The sequence below is a fragment of the Anguilla rostrata genome, chromosome 4 (genome assembly GCF_018555375.3).
Source record: "Anguilla rostrata isolate EN2019 chromosome 4, ASM1855537v3, whole genome shotgun sequence".
In the NCBI taxonomy this organism is placed as follows: domain Eukaryota; kingdom Metazoa; phylum Chordata; class Actinopteri; order Anguilliformes; family Anguillidae; genus Anguilla; species Anguilla rostrata.
This window is the reverse complement of record NC_057936.1, coordinates 42,916,619-42,929,281: the sequence shown is the minus strand read 5'-3', so window position 1 is coordinate 42,929,281 and position 12,663 is coordinate 42,916,619. Positions and strand designations below refer to the sequence as shown.

Genomic DNA, 12,663 nt, shown 5'->3' with positions numbered 1-12,663 from the left:
TCATACTAAGCGTCTTTCTTTCTGCATTCCCCGAAGAATGGAGCCTTTCTACAGTCCAGGCCAACAACAAGAAAGACTCCGTGTTCACTGGCACCTCTTTCCAGACCTCCGGTTCCAATCTGTCCAGCAGCACCTCCTTCAGGACCAATGAGAGTACCGAGCTGCCCAGCCCTACCAGTGGGTGCAACCCTTTAATCTGTGATCTGAGGATATGCCTTTCTGCCTTTATTTTCCATGTTAGGGATATATTGTTGCCCCATAATAAGATTAAAGGTATGACAGTATGCAATATAACAATATAATTGCAAGGAGACACAAAATAATACAAAAGACCCAATGCAAATATGAAAACGAATATTTTATAATATATACTACAGCAAAAATAATAAGCACTATTCCATACATAGATGCTGGTTCTGCTAATGTGGCACAGCAATGAAAACTGTAAGGGTCATAAAAGTGCTAAGTGCTAATTTCCACATGTCATTTAACATACAGTAGATGTTGTATAGGGTACTACATCACTTTCTTTTAAATGACAACGCCTGCTGCTGGATTGTTTTGTAAATATACTATGTACCTTCGCTCCATTGCACCTAGATACTTGTTTTCCTCCATAACCTCAGCGCCGTGATCCATAATGGCTATAATTCAGGGGGATGTGACCTCTCTCCTAAAATCAGCATGCATTTCCTTCTCTAATTGGTGTGAATGTCTAAATGAGTCACAGGGCGACGCAAACCCATATTTGACAGGAGAATGGCATCCAGATCCTCATCCTTCAGAACTAACAAGTGTTGTTTTAAAATTTCAAAATTTTAATTTAACCATGTATCTACTAGCTGGTGCGGCAGTTGGTGTGTAATATATAAAGAATGGGAGACAACAAACTGCCCTGCACAGGGCCCATTTTTATCCTCAGCATCCAGCTCAAAGCCAGCTCACCCACCTAAGCTGATGCAAATGCTAATTCTTTGTGTTTGTGTGTCTGTGTGTCTTTGCTGCAGGTGTTGTGTCTGAGGACAGTGTGTTCACTTCATCACAGGAGCCAAATGGGGATGTGGTTTTCAACAGCAGGCAGAGGGCACAAAGACCTCTGTGAATTCTGGGAAAAAATGTGAACTCTATCCAGGCCGTTATGGTATCCACAAAACAAATTAAGGATTTATTTGTATAGAAAGTGTCAGGAAGTAGAGAAAAATTCTCAGAGCTAACCCATAATACACTCATATGTGCCATCTCATTCCTTTCATTAGAAACAATGTTACATTTGTCTGAAGTTAGGAGTTTTTTTCAGAACTTCTAAAAAACTCTGTTTTCCATCTTTTACAGCACAAGGCCTAACTTTTGGAAAAAAGAGGACATAGAGGATTCTGGGAATCAAGAGGGCAGATAAATCTGGAGTAAACTACCCCTACACTGTCATAAGAAGAGGTGTGGTCCTCACCCTTTTGGAAATGCATCACTGTGATGTCATATTTACAGAGGAATATCATTATGGGTTTTTTGTTTATTTTCAATATCTTAATTGTCACTGTTTATATTTACGTTTGTTCGTCATACAAGAGAAAATATTCTTGTTTTTTTGTTTTGTTTTTTGAAGGACTGAGTGCAGTTAATTCTCCTGAGGTTGAAAGTGCCTTTAATTGTTATTTTTCTTTTCAATTCTACTGTTGTGGACTGTCAAATTGAACTTGTTTACAAAGCTTAGACAAGATTCAAAAGTAATGGCTGAACAGTGGCATTTGATCCTGGTTTTGGAATGTAGAAGCCACATGATAAAAACACATATGTTACAGAGTGGCACGGAGGGCACTCTGTAGGTGCAGTGGTCAGTTTTGTTAATATAAATCATTGGTTCCTACAAGGCAGTGTGAACTGTGCATGATAATTTATATATATATATTTATGTCCACATGTGAAGCTCAGATTTAAAAATTGACCAGAAGGCAGATACTCATTTACGATGTTCTATTGACCAAGGAAATTTGACAGGATTTTTCTCTTCTCTGTGCAGTGTACAATTTCAATGGTTCACACTATTCTGTGAGCAGTGTATGATTTCCTTAGTTTACATTCCTTGTGCAGGGTGTAAGAGCACTAGGTTATGCTCTCCTTTGTACAGGGATCACTAGATTATGCTCTCCTTTGTGTAGGGATCACTAGATTATGCTCTCCTTTGTGCACGGTGTAACATCACTAGATTATGCTCTCCTCTATGGATATATGTTTACATTTCTGTCTCAGCAGGCCTTGATGCTTATTTTGAAGAAAAGTAAAGAAAGATTACTTTTTCCACACTTGAATGTTTATTTTATAGAATTTAAACTGAAATTACAAGTGTTATTGCACAGTTTAGAAACAATTGATCAGAGAGAAAAGGGTTTTTTTTTTGCTTAAATTTCAGATTTTGAAAACTTTTCCAGCACGAAAATGTACATTAACAGGACAAAAACAGAAATACTAGTGGACACATCTGGACACACATCCACACCAGCTACACGTATGCACACACATCCATGCAAGCTCTCACATACACACACCCATGCACACACGTTCGTGCAAGCTCTCACGTACACAACACACATGAACACAAGTCCAAGTAAGTTCTCACATACACACACCTATGCACACATGTTTGTGCAAGCTCTTACATACACAACACACACATGAACACAAGTCCATGCAAGCTCTCACATACACAAACACGAATGGACTCACGTCCATGTAAGCTCTCACGTACACACACCCATACACACATCCATGCAAGCTCTCACAGTTACACAAGCACACACATGCGCACATGTCCATGCACACTCTCACATATACAAACATGAATGTACACAGGTCCATGTAAGCTCTCAGGTACACACACCCATACACACATCCATGCAAGCTCTCACAGTTACACAAGCACACACATGCGCACACGTCCATGCACACTCTCACATACACAAACATGAATGGACTCACGTCCATGTAAGCTCTCACGTACACACACCCATACACACATCCATGCAAGCTCTCACAGTTACACAAGCACACACTTGCGCACACGTCCATGCACACTCTCACATACACAAAAACACACATACGTACACGTCCATGCACACTCTGACTTACACAAACGCGTACTTCTGCATATACATTCAAGCTCTCACCTACACACACTCACATGCACAGATACAAAATGAACACACACTTGCTGATACAGCAGATGCACACAGACACTTTCGAAAATATACACTACACACACACATACATATGAACTGGTTACTCCATACATATAGTTCTTTAAAGTAAGTGCATACATACAGTAAATGACAGCAATAAACAAAGCTACATTACAAAAGACATAAATAAATCAAAACTCTGCTTACACATTAGTGAAAGAACAGAGAGCGTAAGCTCTGACCACTGTACAGGCTTTGATGACAACTATTTCAGGGACAGCTGGTGCAGTTTAGCGTTGTGTGATATCCAGCAGTTCAGTACTTCTCCTATCATTATCTTCTGCCCTCTCCAAAAGGGTGGAGTCAACTAATCAGGCTTCACTTGGACAGGGCTGCTCATTATATGGACAAACTACCCAAGTGCCAGAGTTGAACGATCAGGAGAAAAGCATTGGAGATCAATGTGCTACTGTATGAATCCAGGTTTTCTCTATTCAGGCACACAGATGCTCCTCCAACATTTCCCTCCACTGCATACAATAGTGATGTGGTCAGACATTCATTAGATTGTAATGTTTGTAGTGTAGAGCTGTGGATTTGTGTTCAAGATTGTGGTGTTAAGGTTAGTTAAGGTAGAGTACATTGCTTGGTTACATTGCTGCATTGTATAGTTGTGTGTGAGGGTGTGCTACTGTGTTCTGTTCAGGAGTGTGCTTACAGTTGATTGTGCTGTGGTGTTTGGGAGCAAAAATATTGTGTTGAAGTGTGCTGGGTTCAGGAACAAAAGTGTTGTGTTAGTGTTGTGCTGTGCTCAAGAGGTGGGAACATCACACCTTATAGCGCATACTCATTAGTATTAGCATTTGCATTAGGAACAGCTGCACATCAGTCCTGAAGTGCAATGACTGTGCAGCCTCTGATTCATGGCAGAGTGAAGACAAGCTGGAGCTGGTTGCACGCAAGCCTGCACTCTCCAGAATCAGAAGAAAAGAGGTGCAGCAGTCGGATGGTCCAACAACTACAATTAGGCCACTCAAAAACAGGAGAAAAAGAGAAACAAGATTTAAAAATGATGGATCAGTAGCACTGACATGTATAAATTCACTGTTGGTACAGAAGAGTTGTTCAACGATATACACGAGAGTAGCAAGTGTGCTTCAAAAGTATTAACTCCAAAGTAATAGGTGTGTTTAAGATTACATACTCCAAAGTAACAGGTGCGTTTAAGAGTACATACTCCAGAATAACATGTGTGTTTAAGAGTACATACTCCAGAATACCAGGTGAGTTTAAGAGTACATACTCCAGAATAACATGTGTTTAAGAGTAAATACTCCAGAATACCAGGTGCGTTTAAGAGTACATACTCCAGAGCAGCAGGTGTGTTTAAGAGTACATACTCCAGTAGATGATGTTGAAGAGCAGGTATGCGAGAGGGAAGAGAATGCGTGAGTAGGAGTCAATCATGTAGCTGTTGCTCATAATGAAGTTGATGTTTTTCCTGACAGAATGTTTCCTCCTCAGTCTTGTACCCTCGGTAGGAGGGGGCTCTGATGAATTGCAGGGGTCCACCTGCTGCTCCACACTGGCACTGGAGATTTCTGGGAAGGATGGGATGTCAATCTCATTGTCATGGAAACATCCATCAAAGGCCATAGCCTGGGTGGCATTGAAGGAGGCTGGAAGCTGAGGAGAGAGGACAGTGTGTCACACACACACACACACACATACATACGTTCTATGATACAGCCTAAAGCTGAAACCAAAGAATCTTAAATGGGAAGAACCCCTTTACTGTTTTTTTAATATATATTTTCAACGCTAGAGGGCAGGCAGGAGCACAGAACAAATGGGACTACATACAGGTACATGTTAAATTCCATCCATCCATCTATCCATTATCAATACCCGCTTATCCTGGGCAGGATCGTGGGGGGTGCTGGAGCCTATCCCAGCATGCATTGGGCGAAAGGCAGGAATATACCCTGGACAGGCCGCCAATCTATCACAGAGCACACACACCATTCAGTCACACAAACTATGGGCAAATTTAGAGTGTCCAATTAGCCAACCTGCATGTCTCTGGACTGAGGGAGGAAACTTGAGTAACCGGAGGAAACCCACATGGACTAATGGGCTAATCCATACTGCCGTATTCTTTTATTTAGTTTTCTCCTGCATGACGTCTTCAGAAATCAGACCCGGCTCTGCTCCACATACCCCGGCTTTATTCCGATCATTATAATATATTGATGAACTCGATGGCAATGTAAATAACGGTAACGTTAAGGCCAGTTCAGATTAATGATTCGCAATGAGGAGAAAAGGTTTTAGAATGTTGCAGAGAAAATTGCAGTAGTGTGAACTGGCTAGTAGCAGAGCCGTTGCCTGCCCTGAGGTTTTAAAAGACCGTCCTTGTCAAATCGGCAAGTGCAGTTTTAGAATGTTTACAATCAGACATCTTGGAATTTTGCAAGTTGCACCCAGTCTCGTTGCGAATCATTGATCTGAACTGGCCTTAAGTTAGCTACACTGCAACGTTGCAACAAGGTAGCCTTGCATTCGAGAGACGATTTGCAAGGTCGGTACCGGTCGGTAGCGTTAGCTAGCGTTTTTTTCTAATTGTTAGCCGACATTAGATTGTGTTAATTACATTAGCTAGCTAGCTAACGCAACGTTACCTGATATGAGAGATGGATACTGTGCGCAACGTTGTCTAAACTAATGTTGTCTTTCTTGACATGGTCCGGTAGCTAGCGTTAGCTGTGCAAATAGCTATGTAATTTAGTAAAGTTACATTGTCATTAAATGTAATACGAAATCTACATCAACAAATAATATGATCTCTCATGTTACAAAAAAACTTTTTAGGGTTCCATAACTCCCCCAACCCCCCCTTTCTCTGTTATTGTAACGCATGCAGACACCGGAAAAAACAGTACGCCGCTCACGCGTCACTAACTGTGCGCCGCTTGTGATTTTTTCCCGGGAATGTCGCCACAGACACCAAGTTTTTTAATCATGAATTATGATAATAATAGTATAAATGAATATAAAAACAGGCTCAATCACCATTGTGTTACCCAATGCAGCGATAGATAGTGACTTAAAAGACATTTATTTTAATGAAAATCTTTGAGATTAATACTTTAAGGTATGCATCAGTAATGTTACTTGTGTTATTTTCCCCAATACTAAAGCTTGCAGGATGAGAAGTTAATAAATAAACTATTTATTTGTTTTTTAAAATTACACCTGAAAGTACAATTAAGATAAAGAATCTCTTCTAAGGAACACATGTCCATTTATAGATAGTTCTTTTACATTACTATCTTTTGTGTACACATTTGTTGATGATTTGTTCAAGTTAATGCATTACACTGTGTACATAATTATTATGCAAGTCCATATTCTAATGAAATAACATCTCCAAGAGCATTTCTTTCAACTGAAAACCATATTAGCCTCATTATTCACTCAGTGTAAACATTTTCAGGTGACTTAATTGCTTTATTGAGAGAGCATTTGGCTTAAAGTGAGGAATGCCTTAAATTCAGGTGTGCATAATTATTAGGCAGCTTTTTGCTGCTGGGAAAATGGGGCGAAAAAGAGACCTAACAGATAATGAAAAGGCAAAAATAGTTAACTGCCTTTCAGAGGGATACAAAACAATTGAAATTGCAAAGATGTTGAGTTGTGATCACTGCACAATCAAGAGATTTGTGAGTCCACAGGGATGCCAAAAACGCGTTGAGAAGAAAATACGCAAATTAACCACAAGAGGCTTGAGAAGAATTAAACAGGAAGTATCCAGGAACCCTTTGGCCTCAAGTGCCATCATCTTCCAGAACTGCAACCTTCCTGGACTCTGCAGAAGCACAAGGTGCAAAGTGCTTCACATGATTGTCAAAGTCAGAAAGGCAGAAAACCAGCCTCCCTCTTAAATAATAAACACAAGCAAAAGCGTCAAGAATGGGCAAAACAATACATGAAGACAGATTTTTTAAAGATGTTGTGGACAGATGAGATGAGAGTGACACTGGATGGACTTGATGGGTGGTCCCGTGGCTGGATTGCTGACCGACATCGCACACCAGTTCGACTGAAACGCCAGCAAGGTGGGGGAGGGATAATGATATGGGCTAGTATTATCGACAGTGAATTGGTTGGACCATTTCGAGTGGAAGATGGATTGAAAATGAACTCCAAAAACTACTGCCAGTTTCTGGAGGCCACCTTCCTCAAGCAGTGGTACCAGAAGAAGCCATCATCATTCAAAAGGTCCATGATACTGATGCAAGACAATGCTCCATCCCATGCATCCCAGTACACCAGAGATTGGCTAGCCAGCAAAGGGTTCAAAGATGGTAAAATGATGACTTGGCCCCCTTGCTCACCTGATTTGAACCCAATTGAAAACCTGTGGGCCCTCCTAAAGAGGGAGATATACAGCCAAGGAAAGCAGTACACATCTCTGAACAGCCTGTGGGCATCTCTCTTGGCTGCTTCAGCTAAAATTGGGCGCGATCCCATTAAAAAACTGACAGAATCCATGGATATGAGACTAATACAAGTGTTAGAAAAGAAAGGTTATTGGCAAATTACCGTATTTCCAACATAATGTATTTCCTGGTTGCATAATAATTGTGCACATCTAGGTTTTGGAAAAATCATTATATTTCCCCCTTGTAACATAAAAATCTGTGTGTTTTCTATATATAACATTTACTTTCCTGCAAGGAATGAATTGGGATCACTTATAATGTTGTGTCTATTAAAATATTTTTAAAAATCTGCCAAAAAACATTTGCATAATAATTATGTACACAGTGTATAATATGATAATGAATGTGAATTTGCAAGATTGTACTATGTACAAGTACTATGCAAGATTTAGATGTTCATATGAATTGGAAGACTGCAGATCCAGACCCCTGTATTTTCCCCAGGAATAGTCTCAGTTTCATGTTCAATAAGTTCACTATCTATCTGGTATCCTATCATAGAATAACGTCTCTGATTGGGCAGTAGAGGGAGCTATAGACTGCATAGACCAGCAGGAGACAGTTTTTTCTCATAGTTTTTAGGCAACAAAAAACTGGTACTGAGCAGTCTCTTAGATTCACACCCACAAGATACTCTACTGCCGATTCTAGAGCTAAGATGGTCTGCTCTGTGCCATTAAGGGTGTCTTCCCTAGTGTTGAAGATTCAATCTGATACATTTTGATCCTCGTGAATATTCAGGAAGAGAAATGACCAAAGACAATTCTGTGACAATGAACGAGTGACCTTGGGTGATATAGATGGAAGGAATGCAGATGATATTACCACAGATAATCTGTAGTTCTAGTCTCACAGGGCCATGTTTACTAAGCATGCCACAAATTACCATCAGGGCTGCAAAATTCTGCATTGCTGCAATTTAGTGGGTTATTTACTAAGACTGACTATGTAAATAAGCACAGCTGCAGCAAGTTAATTCAAATGTACTGCTGGTATTTAGGACGAGAAGAAAAGCTGCATGGGAGGAAATCACAGCTAAAGTAAATGCTGTCGGCGAAGTGAAAAGGTCTATAATTGACTTAAAAACACTGACAAGACATCAACTGATGCACCAAAGGGAAGGTGGCATATAATAAGATCATTAATTAAAGGGGTGATTCATCAAAGTTGCATAATTCTGTAATAGTCGTCTATGGGTAGTAGCTTCCACAAACTGGGTCTTTTGCTTATTCTGCTCAGCTGCAGCTAATTGGACCCTGAAATTCATTATTAGCTGCAGTGTAGCAGCAGACGCAGAAGTGCTAGTTCATGAAAACTATAGCCTATATACAATTAGTCCTGAATTATCTAACTTGGATGAACTTTAAATTGATCTTACTGCATTTTGCATGAACAGAACAGCTGAAAAATAAATAAAAAGTGCTCATGAGAGCAAATTGCAAATCACTTCTGAACACTTCTGTCTCCAATTCCCCATACACATGGGTTTAGCCCCGTTCTCTTCCTCTTTCCACTTCAGACAGTTCCACAGCCATTTCGCTGCGCACCACAATATTGTGGAGCATGGTGCAGACCACAGACACCTGTGCCACTTTCTCTGGGTTGTACAAGAGGGCTCCACCACTACGGTCCCGACAACAAAATTGGCTCTTGGATATACCGAATATGTGTTCCACCACCTTTCTGGTGCGCACACCTCCTTGCTGCACCTGAATTTGAGTTTTGGACAGATTTCAGTAACGTGTAGGCACAGTTACTTTTAAATATGCAAAGAGAATGTTAACACATCTCTTTACACAGTCTCATTAGTAAAAACTTCATAAAACCGTTTTAATATTTCATGTTTAATTTTGGACCCAGTAGCCAACCATCTCCACCACCGTCTCTCAACTTCTTAAACAGGCGACTGTTCCTAAAGATGAAGGAGACGTGTGTATTTGCAACCATATTTGTGATGACGTTTTAGTCACACACAACCTGGACACTGATAGAATATGTGCGCTTTCTGTTTCTGTACAAATTCTCATTTGCTGATGGGGGTATCAGTTGAACATGTGTGCAGTCAAATGCAGCTAGCAAGTATCGGAAATTAGCAATGGAATAAAATCCCCATTTGGTTTCAAGAAGGGCCTCTTGTTTATTTGGAAATGTCATGTAATGAGACATTCAACACAACATGGCTTTCAACACCTGCAACAGTGCATTTGAAAATACCAGCTAATGTTGTAACTGTGCGTTGGAATGACCTAGAAGGCAGGAAATGCACCATGGAAAGGAGCTTTATCGCTGCAGGGATTGCGACTTCATTTTGTAGTTGGCTCCAGATCAGTCTCATCCAGTAACTGGAATATGGCATGATTGTGAAGCCTGTAAGTTATTCTTACATTCTCCTCTGACATGCCAAAAAGTAATATTTGATTTAGAAAAAGACTCTCCTTTCATATACATGCACTGATGATGTCTCCTACAAAGAATGGCAACAGCCGTCATGACAATCTTGCACCGGAAAGAAGTTAACACCTGCTTTTCCCAGGTGTTAAAAAACAGATGCAATTTCCTTTGTCGTAATGGCCACCAGCCATGATAAGTCAGCTCCATCAGGTCATATGCATAAATTTCCATTCTCTCCTCCCATATTTTTGCTAACATCAGAACACCCTAAAATACTAAAATTTAGGGATTCTACTTTTCTCTCATTTCACCCGGGAGGCGACATAGCTCAGGAGGTAAAAGCGGCTGTCTGGCAGTCGGAGGGTTGCTGGTTAAATCCCCCGCCCTAGGTGTGTCGAAGTGTCCCTGAGAAAGACACCTAACCCCTAATTGCTCCCAATGAGCTGATTGCATGGAAGCCTTTCAACGTTGGTGTGTGTGTGAGTGTGTGTGAATGGGTGAATGAGAGGCATCAATTGTAAAGTGCTTTGGATAAAAGCGCTATATAAATGCAGTCCATTTACCATTTACCTGTGAAATCCTCTGGGGCAGCACACTAGGAAATATGGACAAATGCTTTTTGTCTCGTTAGCATCTATAAAAGCCCAGGAAATCCCTAGTAAATATGGCCCACAGTCTCTTGCCTGTGACCTCTGACCCCATGACCCCCAAACTGATGATGACCTTTCCCCTCTTGAGCTTCTTCATCTCTTCAATAGTGGTGAAGTAGTTGACGGCAGCATACTCAATGACAGAGAGGAAAACAAAGAGGAAGCTGGCCCACAGGTAGATGTCCACTGCCTTGACGTATGACACCTGGGGCATGGAGGCCGACACTCCCGTGATGATGGTGGACATGGTCAGTACTGTGGTAATACCTGCATAGAAATACACACACACACACAAACAAAAAACACACAAACGTACCCAAGGTAATACACACACAAAACAAGCATAGCCAAATTAATACACACACATGCACATATACATACACACACAAAACAACGCACACAAAACAACAAACATACATTGTGATTTCCAGCAAAGCATACAGTGGACTACCTCTGAAGCATGGTGTTTTTGCTTGCATTGTGTGATAACAGTACACAATTTACACAGGATTGTAGACCCTCAATTTCACTGGAATATTTACCAGCTGTAAGTGCAGGATCCAGCTCAGTCTGATTAGTCACCCAAGCATTTCCCCCAACTCCCTCTGTTTCTCCACAGCACCTTATATACTATCTTGCTACCCTTCAGAGTCTGCTGGGAAACACATGTGTATTCTCTGCAGGATCATACAAGTTACAGCTGTCAGCAGAAAAGCCCTCTCAGTCACCTCTCCCTATGGCAGGACATGACCTGTATATCAGCCAGGTCATGCCTTTGTACCGCCCTATTCCTAGAACCGTCTTTGATATCAACAACCTCACTGGTTCACTGACGCCACTGGCACACTACCTCCTGTGGGAAAAACAATGGCAGGTGTATTTCCACAGCTGAGTACCCACACCCACAGCACAAGTTAAACAGCATCTACAATACACACAGAGCACTATATAGGTGTACTTGGGTAAACACATAAATATAATACTGTACAGTGGTGCTCAAGTATACATACTGAGAAAGTTCTGTACTGGTATTCTTACTGTAGAAGTACATAGTGATCAAGTGCTATACAGGTGTGCTCAGGTGTACAGTTATTGAGTTCTGTACAGCAAGGTTCAGGTGTAGAGTACAGAGGTGGAAAGTCCAGGGGACAGAAAGTAAAAATCCTGCCATGTGCTTCTTCCACCCATGAACTCAGTCAGATGATTTCACTGATTATTTCAACCTCCTTTTGGCAGTTTTGGTGCATTTCTCCTGTGACACTATCTGTTGTGGCAAGCTGCATGTTGGTGCAGAGAACTGAGTGAAGTGTTTTGAAATGTGAGTGTATTAAGAAATCAATCATTAAAAAAAACTGCAACTGCATGATTTGTTACTAAAAAGCTAATTGTTTTCTGAAAAAAAGTTCAGACATGTAATTTTTTCATTTTCTAACTGCACAACTACTTCCTAAAGTCACATAATTATGCTGATTTACACACATAACTCTTGCTCATTTGCATACCAATTGTAAGCATTTAATAAAAAATATCACTTCAGTTTGTTTTCACAAGAAGTTATTTTGTGATTCTAGTCTAGTTAGAATTAAATAGGCTGTAATTACATTTTTCAATATATCATTTGTATTTCAGTGAAGTCTGAGAATTGGTCAAAGGCCTGAATACTTTTGTAAGAATTGTATACATAATTCCATTCCCCTACCTTACTGGCATTGATTTCCTAAATGGACTCAACAGGATTTTGGGATTTCTGTGTTTGAAAAGCTGTGCTGATTTATGATCTGACGACACAGAACTGATAACACAGATGTAAAATAGACACACTCACAGCATCCTGTAGCACTGTGTTCAATACAGTAGTACACCTGAACAAAGCCCAGTAATACTATTGCACCTTACTCTTGAATGCTGAGCACAGCACAGTAATACTGTAGCACCTTACTCCTG

At 40.6% G+C, this 12,663-nt stretch overlaps 2 protein-coding genes across 7 annotated transcripts in view; one reads left to right on the top strand and one right to left on the bottom strand.

Annotated features, from left to right (window-relative positions):
• adgrg2a (adhesion G protein-coupled receptor G2a) overlaps positions 1 to 2,300 on the top strand; it is a 115,643-nt gene extending 113,343 nt beyond the window's left edge. For 2 of the 5 annotated variants that reach the window (XM_064334067.1, XM_064334065.1), the window contains 2 exons: positions 37 to 177; positions 1,008 to 2,300. In XM_064334067.1, coding sequence (XP_064190137.1) covers positions 37 to 177; positions 1,008 to 1,102 — 236 coding nt within the window. In that variant the 3' untranslated portion in view covers positions 1,103 to 2,300. Of the gene's footprint in view, positions 1 to 36; positions 178 to 1,007 lie in introns of those variants that run through there. The other 3 variants (XR_010329759.1, XM_064334066.1, XR_010329760.1) reach the window with 3 other exon arrangements.
• Positions 2,301 to 2,408: 108 nt separating this feature from the next.
• The window catches only part of LOC135254128 (gamma-aminobutyric acid receptor subunit rho-3), a 69,987-nt gene continuing 59,732 nt past the window's right edge, over positions 2,409 to 12,663 (bottom strand). For both annotated transcript variants that reach the window (XM_064334104.1, XM_064334105.1), the window contains 2 exons: positions 10,793 to 10,986; positions 2,409 to 4,859 (listed from right to left, as the gene is read on the bottom strand). In XM_064334104.1, coding sequence (XP_064190174.1) covers positions 4,560 to 4,859; positions 10,793 to 10,986 — 494 coding nt within the window. In that variant the 3' untranslated portion in view covers positions 2,409 to 4,559. The remainder of the gene's footprint in view (positions 4,860 to 10,792; positions 10,987 to 12,663) is intronic.